The sequence below is a fragment of the Lithobates pipiens genome, unplaced genomic scaffold (assembly GCF_037356315.1).
Source record: "Lithobates pipiens isolate NorthernLeopardFrog02 unplaced genomic scaffold, aLitPip1_a1.2 Scaffold_3, whole genome shotgun sequence".
Taxonomy (NCBI): Eukaryota; Metazoa; Chordata; class Amphibia; order Anura; family Ranidae; genus Lithobates; species Lithobates pipiens.
In genome coordinates, this window is record NW_027507790.1 from 254,158,166 (window position 1) to 254,174,912 (window position 16,747).

General features: G+C 45.5%; 1 protein-coding gene across 3 annotated transcripts in view; it reads right to left on the reverse strand.

Moving 5' to 3' along the window:
- The window catches only part of PIAS2 (protein inhibitor of activated STAT 2), a 92,693-nt gene that overhangs the window by 54,002 nt on the left and 21,944 nt on the right, over positions 1-16,747 (reverse strand). For all 3 annotated transcript variants that reach the window (XM_077463054.1, XM_077463053.1, XM_077463052.1), the window contains exons 3-7: positions 5,776-5,860; positions 4,126-4,176; positions 3,941-4,031; positions 1,968-2,102; positions 1,707-1,812 (exon numbers count right to left, since the gene is read on the reverse strand). In XM_077463054.1, coding sequence (XP_077319180.1) covers positions 1,707-1,812; positions 1,968-2,102; positions 3,941-4,031; positions 4,126-4,176; positions 5,776-5,860 — 468 coding nt within the window. The remainder of the gene's footprint in view (positions 1-1,706; positions 1,813-1,967; positions 2,103-3,940; positions 4,032-4,125; positions 4,177-5,775; positions 5,861-16,747) is intronic.

Consider the following 16,747-nt stretch of genomic DNA (forward strand, 5'->3'; position numbering starts at 1 on the left):
TTAAATTCCGCCATATTCCAGCTGCAAAGGCCACATGACAAGGCCTGGCATGCCAGATAGGCAGCCACAGGTGCGTTTCTCATTGGGATCTAATGACACACATGATTTACTCATTTAATGTGTTTAATTATTTTGTTTGGTTATATATTATATATATATATATATATATATATATATATATATATATATATATATATATATATATATATATATATATATAGCTATGACTAAGCACCATATCTGGTGTGAAACGCGTCAGCTGCTGTGCAGTTAGTCTGTATTGCCTGTGATGCTTTGATATCCATTTTTTAATAAAGGTGAACTTTTTTGGAGTGCGGCTATCCAGCTTTCTGTTTCTTCCATTATCTCTGTTGCAAACAAGCCAGCACCCTGCCTGATTGCAAAGACAGCTCTTCTTAGGAGAGGCGATTACATTGGAGCTATGCATTCCCATACTGGATTCGGCCCAAACCCAAGCCGAACCAAAGACAAGATGCAGAATGGATTTTTTTTTTTTAGCACAATGAAGCTGTGCCAATCACATGCACTGGCTGTGCAATATTAATTCAGCCAAACAGTTGTATTGCTGAACTCGCATTGGATTTGCACGAAAAAGTGCAGCAACCCCCCCCCCCCCCCGGAATCAGATCGCATGGGTGTCCACACCAGGACCTGTGATTCACCATATTTGGGCTCCCACAGTACATGCAATAGTTTTAGTAAATATAAACTGTTAAATGCCATTTCTCATCAGCAGTAAATAGCAGTCTTGTGACTATCAGTGTCTGGTTAAAGCTTGTAGGAGGAGTTTTCATTCTGCTCTGACTATCCTATAAGGCTGCAGGACGCCTAACCCTCTGTCTGGACAGTGAGGATTGGCCCTGTGCTGATAACATGCACTCTCCCAAGAGAAAAAATAAATAAATAAAACTCTAGCAATACACAAATTCCAGTGAGTATAACAAGCATGCTATACTGCATATACAGACCGATTTTATTGTTGTGGGTTTAGTAAGACTTTAAAACCTGCAGCAGGGAAAATATGAGTGATCCGAGCGATAAGAAAAGGACTGGTGATTAGGCTTACCGTTATCAGTTTAGAGCAGACTGTCTTTCAATTTAAAGGAACATACATCTACCTACCTCTCTAAAGTGTACATGGAGTGGTTTGATTATATTCAGCTCTGCATCTTTTAAAGGTATTATTGCATGAAGTATAAGCATATCGTGCCAATTAAAAAAAAAAAAAGAAAAAAAAAAAAAGAAAAATGGCCGAGTGGGTTTAAAAAGAGACACACGTGCCTATTAGGCCCAATTCACACCTGAGTGTAGCGGTTTCAGGCAGAAAGTTGAATGATTTTTACCGTGTTTTTGATGCGATTTTGTACAGGTCAAAAGGTCACCAATGTAAAAAGCAGAAAAACGCCCAAATCTGCTTAAAAAAAAAAAAAAAAAAGTTCCAGAACTTGATTGAGCTTCAGGCTTTTGGAGCGGAGATGTGAACCAGAGAATAATAGATTTTTTTCCCCTCCAGCATTGTGTAGCTTCAGGCTTCAAGCTACAAAACACTCCGGTGCGAATGGGGCCTAGGCAGCTGCCTCTGGGGCGACAGATTTAAAAGGTAAACCAGTGAAGAGTGATGATCTTGTGATGGTGAACAAGGCAGCAGTTAGACTGGATTTTCAAATAATGCATCATACACCTACTCAGTGCTCTGGAATGGTCCGGATTTCTGATGCCTTTCATCTTTAGTTTCTGTAACAGCACTGCAGAGGTCAGCTGTCTCACCAAATACACAGACATCGAGTAGTTCTGAAAAATACAGGACAGACTATAATGTGCTAAACTGAGAGGAAGTTCTTTACAAGCAGATTAAAAAAAAAAAAAGGACAAGACAAAAATATGAGATGCTCCTTGTTCTCTTAAAAGCTACACATGCTGTAATAGAGTGCAATAAACTCACCCACCTTTCCGATTTCAGAAGCCCAGGAGATGGAGACCTGGTTGGGCACAGCAGATGAAAGTCGAACCAGAGATGTGATGTTTAGTGGGCGGCCAGGTCGTTTTTGTTCGACACCATTTTTGGGTGGTGGCGCACATCCCTACAAGAGACCCAGAAGAAGAACATGAATTACAGCAAAAAAATTGCTTTCTCCTGCTCAAAAGGTTTCCTGGATACCTCATTTGAGCTTTTATCCTGAAGCACACAAGCATTTCTTTGGCCCACACTAAATTTACAGGTGCGGCTCAAGGCTCCACCAGGTCCTCTTACATAGGAACCGCTTGCAGTGCAGACAAGGAGTGCAGTCCCAGCTCTAGACACCTAATGGGAAAGGGAAAAGTCCTGGAAGTTGCACATCCCTGTAAAACCTGGTAAGGTGGTGTAGAACAGCCTCAGCCTGGGCAGCAACCAGGTCACGCCTCCAACATGTTTCACTCCACCCACAAAAGCTTCCCCATGACTGGGGGCGTGGCCTGGTCAGAACCAGGGGCTGAGGCTGTCGTACACCTTCTTACAGGGCTCTGCAGAGATGTGCTACTTCCAGGACTTTTCCACAAGCAAACCTATAACTCTAGCCATTTAATTTCAGTGACCTAAAGTACCGACATCATAAGGCAGCCAGGCAACTAACTTTTCCTAGGAGGAGATTCGAAATGGCAGCCCTCTACGCATGAACCATTCCTTTAAAAGGGTGGCTGTAACCAAACCAGTTCAATAAAAATCTCCCTATAGGACTGTATATGCACTGAACTTTACACAAGGGAGGCTTTTACAGGTAACCATCATGTATAGACATCCCAAAGCTCTGAGACTGCTGCTGGGCACCGCCATCTTGAATGCAATGTCAGCAGCTCCAGTAGACAAAGCAGATACTCAAGCGACACCATATGGTATTTCCTTCTGATCCCGGCAGCTACACAACAGCAAGGTGAGGGAAGGGCAGAGGAGCTCTGGCCGCCTTCCGAGGCTTCTACCAGCTCGCTTGTGCTATTGGCGAGACGGAATTTACCGGCACCGGAAGTTGAGCATAGGAGATTTCCAAGGGACAGTATCTATGACCTGCAGAGGCCCCGGGGGCGCAATGTTATGATAATGTCCAGCCTGATGGAAGTAAACATTGCCGTGGACTCGGCTGAAAAGGCAGAGATAGTTTATTTTTTCTTTTAATCTCGGTCTTTCCTGCCTGGAGGAATTATTGCGGGGTCTTATAGACCCCAAATCTCTCCATAAAGAAGACCTGTCATGCACTATTCCTATTGCAAGGGATGCTTATATCCCTTGTAATAGGAATAAAAGTGATCAAAAAAAATTAATAAAAATTTAAAGGGCCCCTGTCCATGTGTGCTCCCACACTGAAGCGAACGTATATGTACGTCACGCCAACATATGTAAACAGTGTTCAAACCACACATGCGGGTTACCACCATGAACATTAGAGCGGGAGTAACAATTCTATCCCAAGACCTCCTCTGTAACTGTAAACAGGTAACCTGTAAAAATAATTTAAAGCATCACCTATGGAGATTTTTAAGTACCAAAATTTGGCGCTATTCCACGAGTGTGCGTAATTTTAAAGAATGACAGGTTTGCCCTCTATTTACTCGGTGTAACATCTTTCACACTATACAAAAAAAATTGGGCTAACTTTACTGTTATGTTCTTTTTTCATTCGTGAAACAGTTTTTTTTTTTCCAAAACCGGCACGCTTGAAAAAAATTAAAATAAAATCACTGCGCAACTACTATGTGACAAAGTTTTAACTGCCGCCATTTTATTCCCTAGGGTCTCTGCTACAAAAACATATAAAGTTTGGGGGTTCCGAGTAATTTTCTAGGATATAAAAGTGTGAGAATAAGCCAACATTGGTTCTAGTGTTTGTTGATGCAATATAAATGCGAAGAGTAAAAGTGCTTTTTAAAATAGATCTTAAAAACTCACCGGCAAAGGAAATAGTTTTCCATTGACTTTAATGCAGAGACTGCTGGGAAAGTTGTCCTCCTGAGGACAGCTCGTCTCTGCCAAGCACAACCTGTTTGTGGCAGAGAAAACAAGAATCAATACTATTTGTATAAAAGGAGAAAAATAAATAAACACACACATCCATATTTGAAATGAGACTGTACCTCAGCTGGACCTGCACCGAATAGTCTCTCCTACCTCCAGGCATGTAATCCCTGGTGGACATGTAGAACAAAGAGCAGAGATTTCACATATGGACAAAGATTGTTGTTTAAATGAGAAAAATGTGTACAAATTGTTTTCAGTTATTCATTTGAGTCACTTTACACACTGGAAGCAGGCGGTTTACCCATCTAAAAAAAGGATCTCAAGCATCAATAAAAGCACAACAAGGAAGGGTGTAAAGGTCTAGTGCAGTGATGGTGAACCTTGGCACCCCTGATGTTTTGGAACTACATTTCCCATGATGCTCAAACACTCTGCAGTGCAGTTGAGCATCATGGGAAATGTAGTTCCAAAACATCTGGAGTGCCAAGGTTCGCCATCACTGGTCTAGTGCATTACCTGATCAATTTATAAAAAACAAAAAATGCCAAAAACACGCACAAGACCACAGACCAACAACATGGTCTATAACGAACCCAAGCGACAAGGTGGTCACAATGCTCAGATTTGTCACCAAGACATAGGCATCACTCAGACGTGTTTCTCAGGAGCAGGGATGTCACCTTAAACTTTATGTAGACTAAAAATTACACCATCGCATACTATGCGAACTGACTCTGGGTTGTGCATTGTACTTTTAATTTTATTATAGTTTTGACCTGTATTTTGGATTATGCCAGCTTTAAGTTGTTCATTATATAACCATCAGCATGTGGCAATAAAAATTTTTAAATAAATAAAATTACACCACATGACTTGGATTAACTCTGGTTTTGCTCACCGGAGGGGGGGGGGAGCCTGTCTGAGTAGAATGGGCACATAACAGGTCCGTGTCTGCTTCATTAACACATAGTAGACACAGATGCAGCTCGCTCTACTTCTCTATGGGTGGCCAGGTGTGAACAGTCCGGCTGTCCGTTTATACCCAGCTGCCCTCCAATCCGATGGAACGATTGCCATTCTGATTTCTTAGCGGACCAGATTGGAGATAAAACAGACACAAGTCTGTTTACATACAACGCTCCATAGAAGTGAATGGAGGGTCTGATCATTTGAAAGGGGCCTTATTCAGGCATTTTTTCCAGATCTGTGTGGTAATCCAATAATCTACATCTTAAAGGGTTTCACTGATACAGATATGGATACCGGTGACAGTGCAGGTGCCAATACCAAGCATCTGCACAAGTACTCGTACTCACGCAAATGCTCCGATACAAAATCAATGGGCTCAAATTGCACTGCAAAGAATCGCATGCGGCTTCCCCCATTGTTCCTGTATAAACTCAGGCTTTCCATAGTGATTTCAGACTAGGTTCGCACAGCAGCGGTGCGAAACCCGCATGCAAATCGGACAGGAATTCCATAGCATTCCTGTCCAAATCGCAATCCTTTTGCCCCGCAAAAGGTATCAGTACGCAACAATGGTGAGTACTTTCCCAAAATTAATCTGCACTCATACTGGTCAGTAAAAATATAAAAGGGGATTGCATTTACAATCACCAACTATATATATATATATATATATATATATATATATATATATATATATATATATATATATATATATAAAACTATAAGCTATACAAAATACCAAACGTGTGTACTCCTGATCCAAAATAAAACAAATGGCAAAATGCGATTGGATTTACCTGGAGATACAGATCTCTCGCACTTGCTGAGGGGTTAAAGCAAAGATGAAGAATTTCTCCTGAAATCGTTGCAGGCTGTTCTGGACTGAAAAAAGCACAAACGAGTCTAATCAATCTGCATTTGTCCAACTCTAAACATGTATTAGGTAATCAAAGTATCTACCAGTACTACGTGCCATGTACATCCTTTTCTTCTATGTGAATAATTTTTACAGGTTAATTCTCAATCTGTATATGTGTCAGTGCCCAGAAGACAAGGAAAACTGCTAAAACTATATATAAAAAAAGAATTTATAGAATAAAATTTACTTTCTTCTTCAGATGTAACTGCGGTTTAATGAGAAAAATCAAAAATGTTCATTTCAGTAATTCAATTTAAAAAGTGAAACTCATTTAATATAGATGTGTTACACAGTCATATTTCACGCATTTCTTTCTTTTAATGATTATGGCTTACAGCTAGTGACAACCCAGAATTCAGTATATTAAAAAGGGGGGAAGGAGGAAGAAGGAGGGAGGAGGGAGGTGGACATTGTCCTGTGGCATTGTCGGACTGGATTCTGACAGGACAATTCCATAATCTGAGCGTCCAGGCCTTAAGGGCCAGGCGTGCTGCCCAGATCTCTAGAATATTGATGGGCAAGGTAATTTCTGATTTGGACCATTTTCCTTGGACAGATGCTTCTTTGTGGGGTGGGCGCCCCTTCATAAGGAGGTTTTAGTATTTTGTTTTGTGGGTTTCCTCCTCCAGGGCCTTTTTTGACCCTGAGGTTTACCTCTTGAACCCGACGGTGACTGCCTGGAGGCTGATGCTGCTGGCACTGGAGAAGAAGCTGGTTTAAAAGAAAAACGCTTAAACTTCTTCTTAACTGGTGGAAGGGAACTTTTTCCATTAGAAATTCTTTGGATGTACTTATCCAGATCGTCCCCAAATAGCCGTTCACCGTGAAACGGAAAACTGGCCAAGAGCTTTTTGCATGGTGCTTCGGCTGACCAATTTTTTCAATCGTAAAATTCTACGCACAGGTACCAGTCCTAGCATAAGTCGTGAGGCCTGGAGAATAGAATCTCTCATAGTGGCTACTGTAATGCCCTGTACACACGGTCGGACTATGTTGTCGGAAAATCTGATCGTGTGTGGGCTCCATCGGACTTTTTGCGTTGGAAATCCCGACGGAAAAAGTTTGAGAGTTGGATCTAAAATTTTCCGACAACAAAATCCGATCGGACATTTTCCGATCGTTTGTACAGAATTCCGACGGACAAAGTGCCATGCATGCTCAGATTAAATTACGAGACCAAAGCTATTGGCTACTAGCCTCTATGTAGTCCCGTCGTACGCAACAAACGTCACCTCGTTCCAAACTATCGGATTTTCCAACAACTTTGTCCAACCGTGTGTATGCAACACAAGTTTACAAAAAAATGGAATTACGTACCGGTAATGTCCTTTTCCAGGAGTCTTTCAGGACAGCCACCTTAGAGAGACACTGGCTCCTCCCCTCTTAGGAAACACCGCCTTCATTTGCAAGATTTAAGCCTCCTCCTCCCTTCATTCCTCAGTTCTTCCAGAATACCTCCGGCCAACTGGGGAGACACAAGAACACGTCAAACAAACTAACCTTTAGTCTTACCTGACGGCCTCATGTGATGAGTTCCCGATGGTCTGCAAAAAACTTGGGTGGGAACCGGTGCTGTCCTGAAAGACTCCTGGAAAAGGACATTACCGGTACGTAATTCCATTTTTCCCCAATCGTCTTTCAGGACAGCCACCTTAGAGAGGATAAGCGAGTACATTACCTTAGGGTGGGACCACTGCCTGCAGTACTTTACGGCCAAAGGCTTGGTCTTTGGCTGACAGAAGATCCAGTCTATAATGTTTCCCAAACGTAGAAACACTGGACCACGTTGCAGCACTACAGATCTGTGCAGGAGATGCCCCAGCCCACTCTGCCTGAGAAGTTGCCACTGCCCCGGCTGAGTGTGCTCTAACCCCCACTGGAGGATCTAATCCCCCTGTCACGTAAGCCTGTCCAATGGCTAACCTTAACCATCTAGCTATCGTGCGTTTAGAGGCTTTGGAACCCTTCCTAGCCCCAGAAAACAACACAAAAAGTGAATCAGATTTCCTGAACTGACTTTGTGCAATCCAAATAATGAAGAACACATCCTTTAACATCTAATCTGTGAAACATGTGTTCCTGTTCTCTTACTGGATTCGAACAGAAAGTAGGTAGCACAATCTCCTGTATTCTTATGGAAACTAGAGGCTACCTTAGGTAAAAAAGGGCCGGATCTATCTTAAAAACCAAATGATCCGGAAAAAACCTGAAAAAAAGGTGCCCTAATAGAAAGGGCTTCGAGATCACTTACTCTCCTTGCTGTAGTGATTGCCACCAAAAATACAGTTTTGAGAGTGATCAATTTTAACGAGCAAGGTTCAAACGGCTCAAAAGGTTCCCCTGTGAGAACCTGTAAAACTAAAGCAAGATCCCGACTGGGAAGGGGGCGACCAAAGGCTTGGTCTTCGCCTACTTAAGGCTCTGAAGAACCTTACTATCCCAAGGTCTGACATTTGATGTCTATCCAGAAATACGCTTGAAACGGATACCTGACTCTCCAATGTTTCGGGGCTAACCTTTTATCTGCCCCTGACTGCAGGACCTCTAGAACGGCCCCCGAGCTGTGCTCATTGAAGGAGTTCTCTGAGCACCAGCTATTGAACCGCCTCTATACCTTCAGGAAAATGGTCTGAGCTTCCATTTACCTGCAATTCAAAGGAGTGGCTACTAAACAGTCTGAGACCCCTTTGCCGTTCGGTAATTCCTCAGTAGCCAAGCTGCAAGGTTCCACCTGGGGACAGCAGATTGGACCCTGGGAAAGGAGACACTCCTAAACCGGGAAAAAACCCCAGGGAGTTCCACGACAGGCCCTTCAGAATGGAGAACCACGGCCTCCTGGGCCAATGAGGTGCGATTAGAAAGAGATGGTAATCTCCACCTGAAACTTCCTTAACTCTGCAGGAATCAGGACGGGAATTTAACATTTGGCCCATCTGAGGGTGGCTTTCGCTAAGGCCCCTAAGGCTCTGCTCCCGAAGCCCCCGTCTTATTGACGTAAGCCACTGCCAAGGGACTGTCTCCATGACTCCTACCTAATATCCCCAGAGCACTCTCTGCGGGGTCCTGAGAACCAGATCTACTGCTCTCAACTCCCTCCAATTTTGAGGGTCTCTTTGACTCCTTCCTCCTTGGATATTGGCCAAATCCATTCTAGGCCTTGTGACAAACATGCTCCCCTATCCCACCCAAGGGACTTTAAAATACGGGCTGTGTAGTATTATCTCAATGCTCTAAGTCGGCTATTCACTGCTACCTTGCCAGCACAGGACTGTCAGCTGTGACCTTTGCCATTCGGTGATCAGTCGTGAGTCACCGTGCTAAAGCTAGCAACGGACACCCTCGTGATCTGGCACAGGGTGGACTAGAACTCAGACATACGCAATCCAACCGCAGCCTGCGCCCTTGGGAGACGGCGCGCATTGTCACACGCCACCGCTCCTGGCTTCTTTACCTGAGTTAGAACCGAAACAAAAGAGTCCTAAGACCCTCTACTGTGGTCCCAAACCTTCAAGATGAATAGTTTGCAGAGGACGGTAACGTAACCCCGTCCACTGAACAGCTAGGAGCGTGGATGTCAGTAAGCTCAACCTGACCCTCTTCACTGAGTTCTGACGGTTGCTCTGGAGAAACAACAGTGCTTTGTCTACCTTCTGGATTTTCTCCAAGGAGGGAAGCCCCTTTTTTTTTTTTTTTTTTTTTTTTGAGCCCAGCACCTTGGGAAGAAGTTTAAGATGAGTTTCCCTAGGCTCAGAGGCCAACCCAAGCTCACTAATAGGTCCCTTGTAAGCTGTGGATCCCCGTTCAACTGCGCCAGAGAAGGGACAAACAGGAGAAGATCGTCAAGATACACGATCACAGAGACTACCCTGAGACGCAGGAAGGACAGAACCTCTACCATCGCTTTGGTGAAGATACGAGGGAGAAGAGGATAGCCCAAAGGGGAGTGCTTTAAACTGAAGGTGTAGCACCCCTACAGAAGTTATCACTGCCAGCATGAGGAAACGCTGGTGGCTCTCTGCGATGGAAATATGCAGGTATGCATCCTTACTATCGATGCCCTAAAACAGTTTTGGTGGAAGAGGTGCCCTCACCCCGTGACTAAAACCAACCAAAAACTTCTGTAGGTGACCAAGACACCCAGACGATTCAGGTTCAGGATGAGCCTGAACTTTTCCGAAGGCTTGCGAACGCAAATGAGAGAATAGAAGCCTTGCCTGTTTAACCTGCTGGGACCTTTGTTACCACTTCCTATTCCTCTAACTCCTGCAGAGGAAAGAAAGGCACATTTTGTCAGCTCAGTGACAAGGAGTCTCAAAAGGGGGAAGCTCTGAAAAACTCCACACGGTAACCTCCTTTGATGATCCCCAACACAAACTGATTGGAGGTGATCATCTCCCACTGGGGGAGGAAGGACCCTTTTTAACTGCTCCCCCTATTTTTTCTTAAGGGGAAAGGCCTCTTTCTTATAAGCCGTGCGATAGCACTGCTTCAAGACCTGGCCCAAACAGCAGGTCTCCTCTAAAGAGGAATTCCACAGAGCTTTGATCTGGACGCCCTGTCCCTCTGCCATGTCTACAGCCTTAAGGCCCTCCAGGCTGAGCTGGTCAGAGCCGAGGACCTTGCATACAATCGAATGGATTGAGCCGAAGCATCCGCAGAGTATGCCAACGCCCTAAGCAGCGCGGGAAAAGGAGGATAGAAAAGACTCCTCTGCCGCCATTGCTTCATCTGGATAAGCCAATACTTTGTACTACGAGCCACCACTGTGGCTGCTATGGCAGGCTTAGAGATCTCCTTATGGTAAAACCCAGGCATCTTCAAACCATAGGGTCTGCAAGTACCCCCATGTCCCCAAGGACAGGTCAGTATGCCTGGACATCTGAGAAAAAGCCGCATCTAACCTGGGGGATTTTATTCCAGATGAGAGCCCCGCCCAAGGAAACCTTTGCTTTAGTGCACCAGAAAAGAAAAGTTTTCTTTCGGGATCCTGCCATCCTTGATGGCATTGACCAAGACGTCATGACCCGGGAACACCCGCTCCCCCTAGGCCCTAGTACATCTGATCGTGGGGTGACAGTGCCTCCTAAGTGACTTGGACAGCTCTCAAGAGCCTTTCCATCTTATCCAGGGGAAGTTTATACCGTGAGGTTCTTTTAGGGTTCCCCATCCAAGTCCTCACCCTCAGTCTCCCTTTGGGAGTCTGAGACGGCCCTGTCAACTTCTTCCTCAACTTCCCTCTGGAACCCTCTGGATTCTCCCTAACCTGTGGGAGGAACAACCATTGGGTTAGGTGGAACACTCTGCTGTGCTGGTGAAAAGAGTGCTCTGGAGCTGAGGGCATTGAGACTTTCACAGAAGCCGCCAGATCTGCACCCTGTTCTGCTGCCTGCTTTATAATGGCACCCAAACAGAGCTACGGACTGAGCTATCCAGGCCCTTAATACACTCCTTACAAAGTGCCTTGAACCAGGAATTCCCAAAAGAGGCTCTACATGAAGGACACTTCCTCCAAGAACCAAGGGGGGACCTGCTTAAATCTTTCTGAGATACCGAAGTAAAAGAGAGAGAGCAGCATAAACTTTAAAAAGAAAAGAAAAGAAACGAAACATCAGCACTACTTAAGAGGACCACCGGGAGTGCCCCCTCCTAGGATCAATCTCCACCTGGATCCCAGACGCACTGCCCTTCCCCCCGACCACCTAGGGGGAAAACACACCAGTGGAGCTACTGGTTATAAGGTAAGGGAACCCCTCTCCAGGGCTATTACCTTTGGGTGGCTGGTGCCGTTAATTCCAGGAGCACTTGAAGCCACTGCTTCGGACATTCTCCTATTGAGGAAGAGTGGTACGAACGTGCCTCCAACAGCTACCTGTGCAACTGTAGAAAGAGAGGCTGCACCAGCCGAACGCTAGGTTCCCCTTCACGTGCCGCGTCCGGAACCGGAAGACGCGGATCGAACGAAGGGGTCCGCCCCCACCGGAACTGACGTCGCCCGCCTACCAGTCCGGCTTCCAGCTCCCAGCCGGCTGTATACACAGGGGGGCCCTGGACGCCTTCGTTCAGCGCCCCACTGGGCGAAACGCAGGGATGAACCTCCCCAAAGACTTCCTGCTTTCCCCAAGCGAAGATTGGAGTGCGTGTAAAGGTCAGTCGAGAGTTCAGCTTCCCCAGCCGACCGGACTGTTTGTTCCGTTGAAACACCCGCGGGTGAACGAACGGACGACCACATAAACTTCCTGCTTTCCCCAAGCGAAGTTTAGGGTATATGGACAGTACGAACACTTCAGCTCCCCGCCGATAGGACTGTCCCGGACCGACCGATAAACGGTCGGATAGCCGAACGGGGCCGGGGCTCCGCTCGGATAGCTTCAGTTTCACCAACCGAATTCAGCTTTCAGGTTCCTTAGCGATGTCTCCCCGCCGGAGGAAACACCATAACTGAGGAATGAAGGGAGGAGGAGGCTTAAATCTTGCAAATGAAGGCGGTGTTTCCTAAGAGGGGAGGAGCCAGTGTCTCTCTAAGGTGGCTGTCCTGAAAGACGATTGGGGAAAAAATCCAACAAATTTTGTGGTCGGAATGTCCGCCCGTGTGTACAGGGCATTAAGACATAACACCTCTGATATCCGGGCAAATCTTGGGCCTGCTGATCAGGAATAACCTTGAGTACCTCTATAAATTGCTCCTTTAAAGGACTGATACCCTCCCGATCGCTGCCAGCGCAGACAAAACTACTGAACCTGCCAGGGAAATATCGTTTTTAAAAAGGAATTCAAATTTTTTATCTGTTGGATCCTTCAGCATTTGAGCATTGTCTACTGGACAAGTCAGGTTTTTGTTCTCCGAGGATATAGCAGCGTCAATTGCTGGAATCCCCCATTTTTTATTAAACTCTTCCTCCATAGGATAAAGTGTTGAAAATGTTTTTGGAGGAAAAAACTGTTTATCTGGGTGCTCCCACTCAGAATACATAAGCTTTTTTTGTAACGAATGAATAGGAAAAGCATGAATAGTTTGGGGAGGCTTTAGTAATGGACAGGGGCCTGTTACGCTTAAGCCTCATACACACTATCAGATTTTCTGCTGATTTTTACCTTCAGATTTACCAAAACCATGTAGTGCAAGGGCCTGCCTGATTGCATACACATTGAAACTGCTAAGGTTTGACCTCATATTATATGGTTTTGGTAAAAGCTGAAGGAAAAAAAATCAGCAGATAATCTGACAGTGTGTATGGGGCTTTAGTCACACTCTGGGATGCGATTAAAGCATCAATCTTTTTCTTCAAGCCTAAAATGGTTGAGGTAAAAACCTCCTTAGTAGTATATACAGGGGATGCAGTGTTAAGAGCAGCTGCAACACCTGACGTCCATGATGGCTCACTCTGACCAGCCATATCACTTTCAGGGGAGGATGCCATCTTTTTTGCAAAGGTTTTAGGCTTATTTGTGGCTGTAGAAGTCTTTCTGGAGCCCCTTTTTGGGTTTTGCCTTTACCCCCCCTTCCGACCATAGCCCGATGCACTAAGCAGAGGTACTACCAGAAGGAACGCATGCACTGCTTGAGCAATAGTTCAGCCCTGCCGCTGCTATTAATGCTCATCCTGATGCAATAGTAAACGTGTCAAAAGAAATGCCTGCATCACCAAACCACTTTCATGCCACCCTTGCTCATGTGTCCCTCCGCAGCTTTCAGCAGTAACCATGGTTCTTTTTAAAAACACACTTTCCCTCGCTGAACGTTGGAGGACACCAACGCCGTGCTAAGCCCTGTCCCCCTCCGTCACCTATGGCCCCCTTCTCTCAAAAATTTTCCCGGGCGAGCCTCTGATCCTGTGGGATCGTATAGTGAGGGGGAAAAAAATGGCGAGGAAGGAGCCTGGAAGCCGCCGAGTAGGGCGGCGTGCCGTTCGTTTCTTTTTTTTCTCCTGCGCTTCTTCCTAATGAAGGAGGAGAAAATGGCACATGTGGGGGGCGTCTGGTGGGAAGGAAACCCCCCCCCCCCCCCCCCCCGACTTACCGGAGGTCTGCTGCTGGGTAGAGGAAGCTGCCATTTTGGACAACATGAGCTCTCTGAGACAGTATGAGAAGGTATGTGCTCTATACAGCCCCCAGTAGTGACACATAGGCATGACAACATTCACTAATTAAAGGGGGCATTCACGAGAAAATTCAACAATTTCTTAGAAAAAAAAAACTACTTACCTTTCCCGCCGCAGGGATTTCTGTGGAAAAACCAACAGACCCAATCTTCACCCTTCACGGTGGGTTCCGTTAAAACTTCAGGAGCTGGGGACCCTTGGGGAAACCCACAATTCTGGACCTGTAATAGCACCACCGCCAGTAAAACTTTATGACCTTAATACCAAAAAGTACTGGATCTCGGGGTCCAGCTCTCTTAAAAAAAAAAAAATAAAAAAAAAAAAAAGGAAGAAGCGTTTACAGGCAACACCTCGTTTCTTCGGACACAAGGCCCGGGTACCATTCAATTCGGCCAAAAAGACACTTTGAATGGATCTGGCTGCATGGCTAGCTCCGGCAAGGATTGCTCCAGTGGAGCTCAGCACAGCACATCTTCACTCATAACACCTTAGACACTGGCAAAAAAAACAGAGGTACTCCCAGCAGTGGGAGGGGTTATATAGGGAGTAGACTTTTTGTCTTTGGGCGTGCCAGTGTCCATCACCTGAAGGTGGCCTATAATCCACATAGTAACTACTATGGCTTTGTGTCCCATGATATACAATAAAAAATTTAAAAAAGCGCCCGCAAATCGCAGCTGCCCATCGATTCCAATGGGCAGGCGCGCTTTGGGAGCAGTGTATCCACTGCTCCTAAAGCGCCTCAAAGACTTTTTTTTTAGCGCCCTGCAAGCGCACCGCTCCATTGTGAACTCACTCAAGTGACAGCTTTGCAGGCGCTATTTTTAGCGCTATAGTGCCTGTAAAGCGCCTCAGTGTGAAAGTGTAGACTTCTGGGAAAATCAGTGAGCCAATCACACAAGCAGGAAATTATGTTTCCATAGGGGAGCTCTGTACACCATCTGTGTACATAAACACCTCCAGGTAGCCGCATTGCATTTTACAGAAAATTACAGAGCTGCAGATTGAAAAAGGAAAATAGGATTTTTTGTACTCACTGTAAAATCATTTTCTCTGTAATTCACTGACTGACACGGCTCCTCTCTTTAGACCATTGGGTTGTTACGCCACCTTTAGGAGAGGACTAGGCATAACATGTTAACCTGTAATAAAAAAACTCAGAACTTATAGTTCCACCAAAGGGGCGGTCCCTTAGGTAACAACCCTTCAGCCTGCCTTGCAGCCTCAGTACGTCAACAAGCAGTATAACAATGTAAAGCAAAATAGGAGGGGCGGGTTCTGTGTCAGTCGGTGAATTACAGAGAAAAGGATTTTACGGCGAGTACAAAAAAAAATATTTTCTCTTATATTCACCGACTGACACAGCTCCTCTCTTTAGACCATTGGGACATTCCCAAGCAGTGCCAAAACGAGGGGTGGGAAAAACAGCATAAAACTTCACCCACCATGGCATGTGGGAACTAGTATAAACTTTACCCACAAAAAACAACAGTGTGTGGGAAAACTAAACCTTTTTCACCCACAGAAAAACAGGGTGCTCCTCAACAGAGAGGCACCACCCTCAAACTGCACCAGAACTGCGGTAACAAATGCAACAGTGCATTTACTTAAAAGTACTGCGTTTGTACCCCAAAAAAAAAAAAACAGGAAAATAAAAATAAAAATTGTATGTGCAATTGCAATTATACAGCCGCCTGCAAAACTTTGCGGCCAAAACAGGCCTCAGCCGATGGATGCACTGATATCTACCTTGTAGAATTTTGTAAAAGTTTGGACAGACAACCAAGTTGCCGCTTTACACACTTGAGCGACAGACGCTTGATGTCGGAAGGCCCAAAACGTTCCGATTGCCCTTGTGGAGTGGGCCATGACCGGAAAGGGGGGCACCTGCCCCGTCAAGGTGTAGGCCTGTACTACAATCTGTCTGATCCACCTGGAAATGGTGGCTGACGAGACTGCCATGCCTTTTTTCAGACCAGCCACCAAAACAAGCAAGGAGTCTGACTTCTGAAAGGGAGCCGTTGCAGACACCCTCCGAGCCCGAACCACATTCGGATGTGTCGGCTTAGGACACAGAGATGTTAACACAATGTCTTCATTGATGTGGAATGCTGAAACCACCTTCAGCAAAAAAGAAGGTTGCGGACGCAACACCGCCTTATCCTTGTGGATAACCAGATACGGTGACTTGCAAGACAAGGCCGCCAGTTCCGTCACCCTCCTGGCCGATGTGATGGCCACTAGAAAGACCACTTTCTGGGAAAGCATCAACAGGGGAATCTCTCTGATATTTTCAAATTTTCCGAAGCACCGATAACACCAGGTTCAGATCCCACGAGGGTAATGGTGGACGCACCGGAGGAACTAAATGGCGGACCCCTTGAACAAAAGTGCTCACGCCAGGGGTCACTGAAAAAAAAAATAAAGAAATAAAAAAAAGACAGCCAAAGCAGATATTTTTCCTTTAATGGTGCTTAAAGCCAATTTCTGGTCTATTCCTTGCTGTAGAAACAGCAGAATCCTGGATATAGAAAAGGAGCGCGGACGCCATCCTTTCTGCTCACACATGGAAATGTAGGCCTTCCAGGTATGATGATATATCTTCCGAGACTCTTACGAGAACCTGCCTCTCAATAGCCATGCCATTAAAACCAGCGATGGCAAAGCAGGATGGAGAATCAGACCTTGAGACAGAAGGTCTTCTTGTAACGGCAGTCACCAAGGGGCGTCTGCCACCAGGCGCACTAGGTC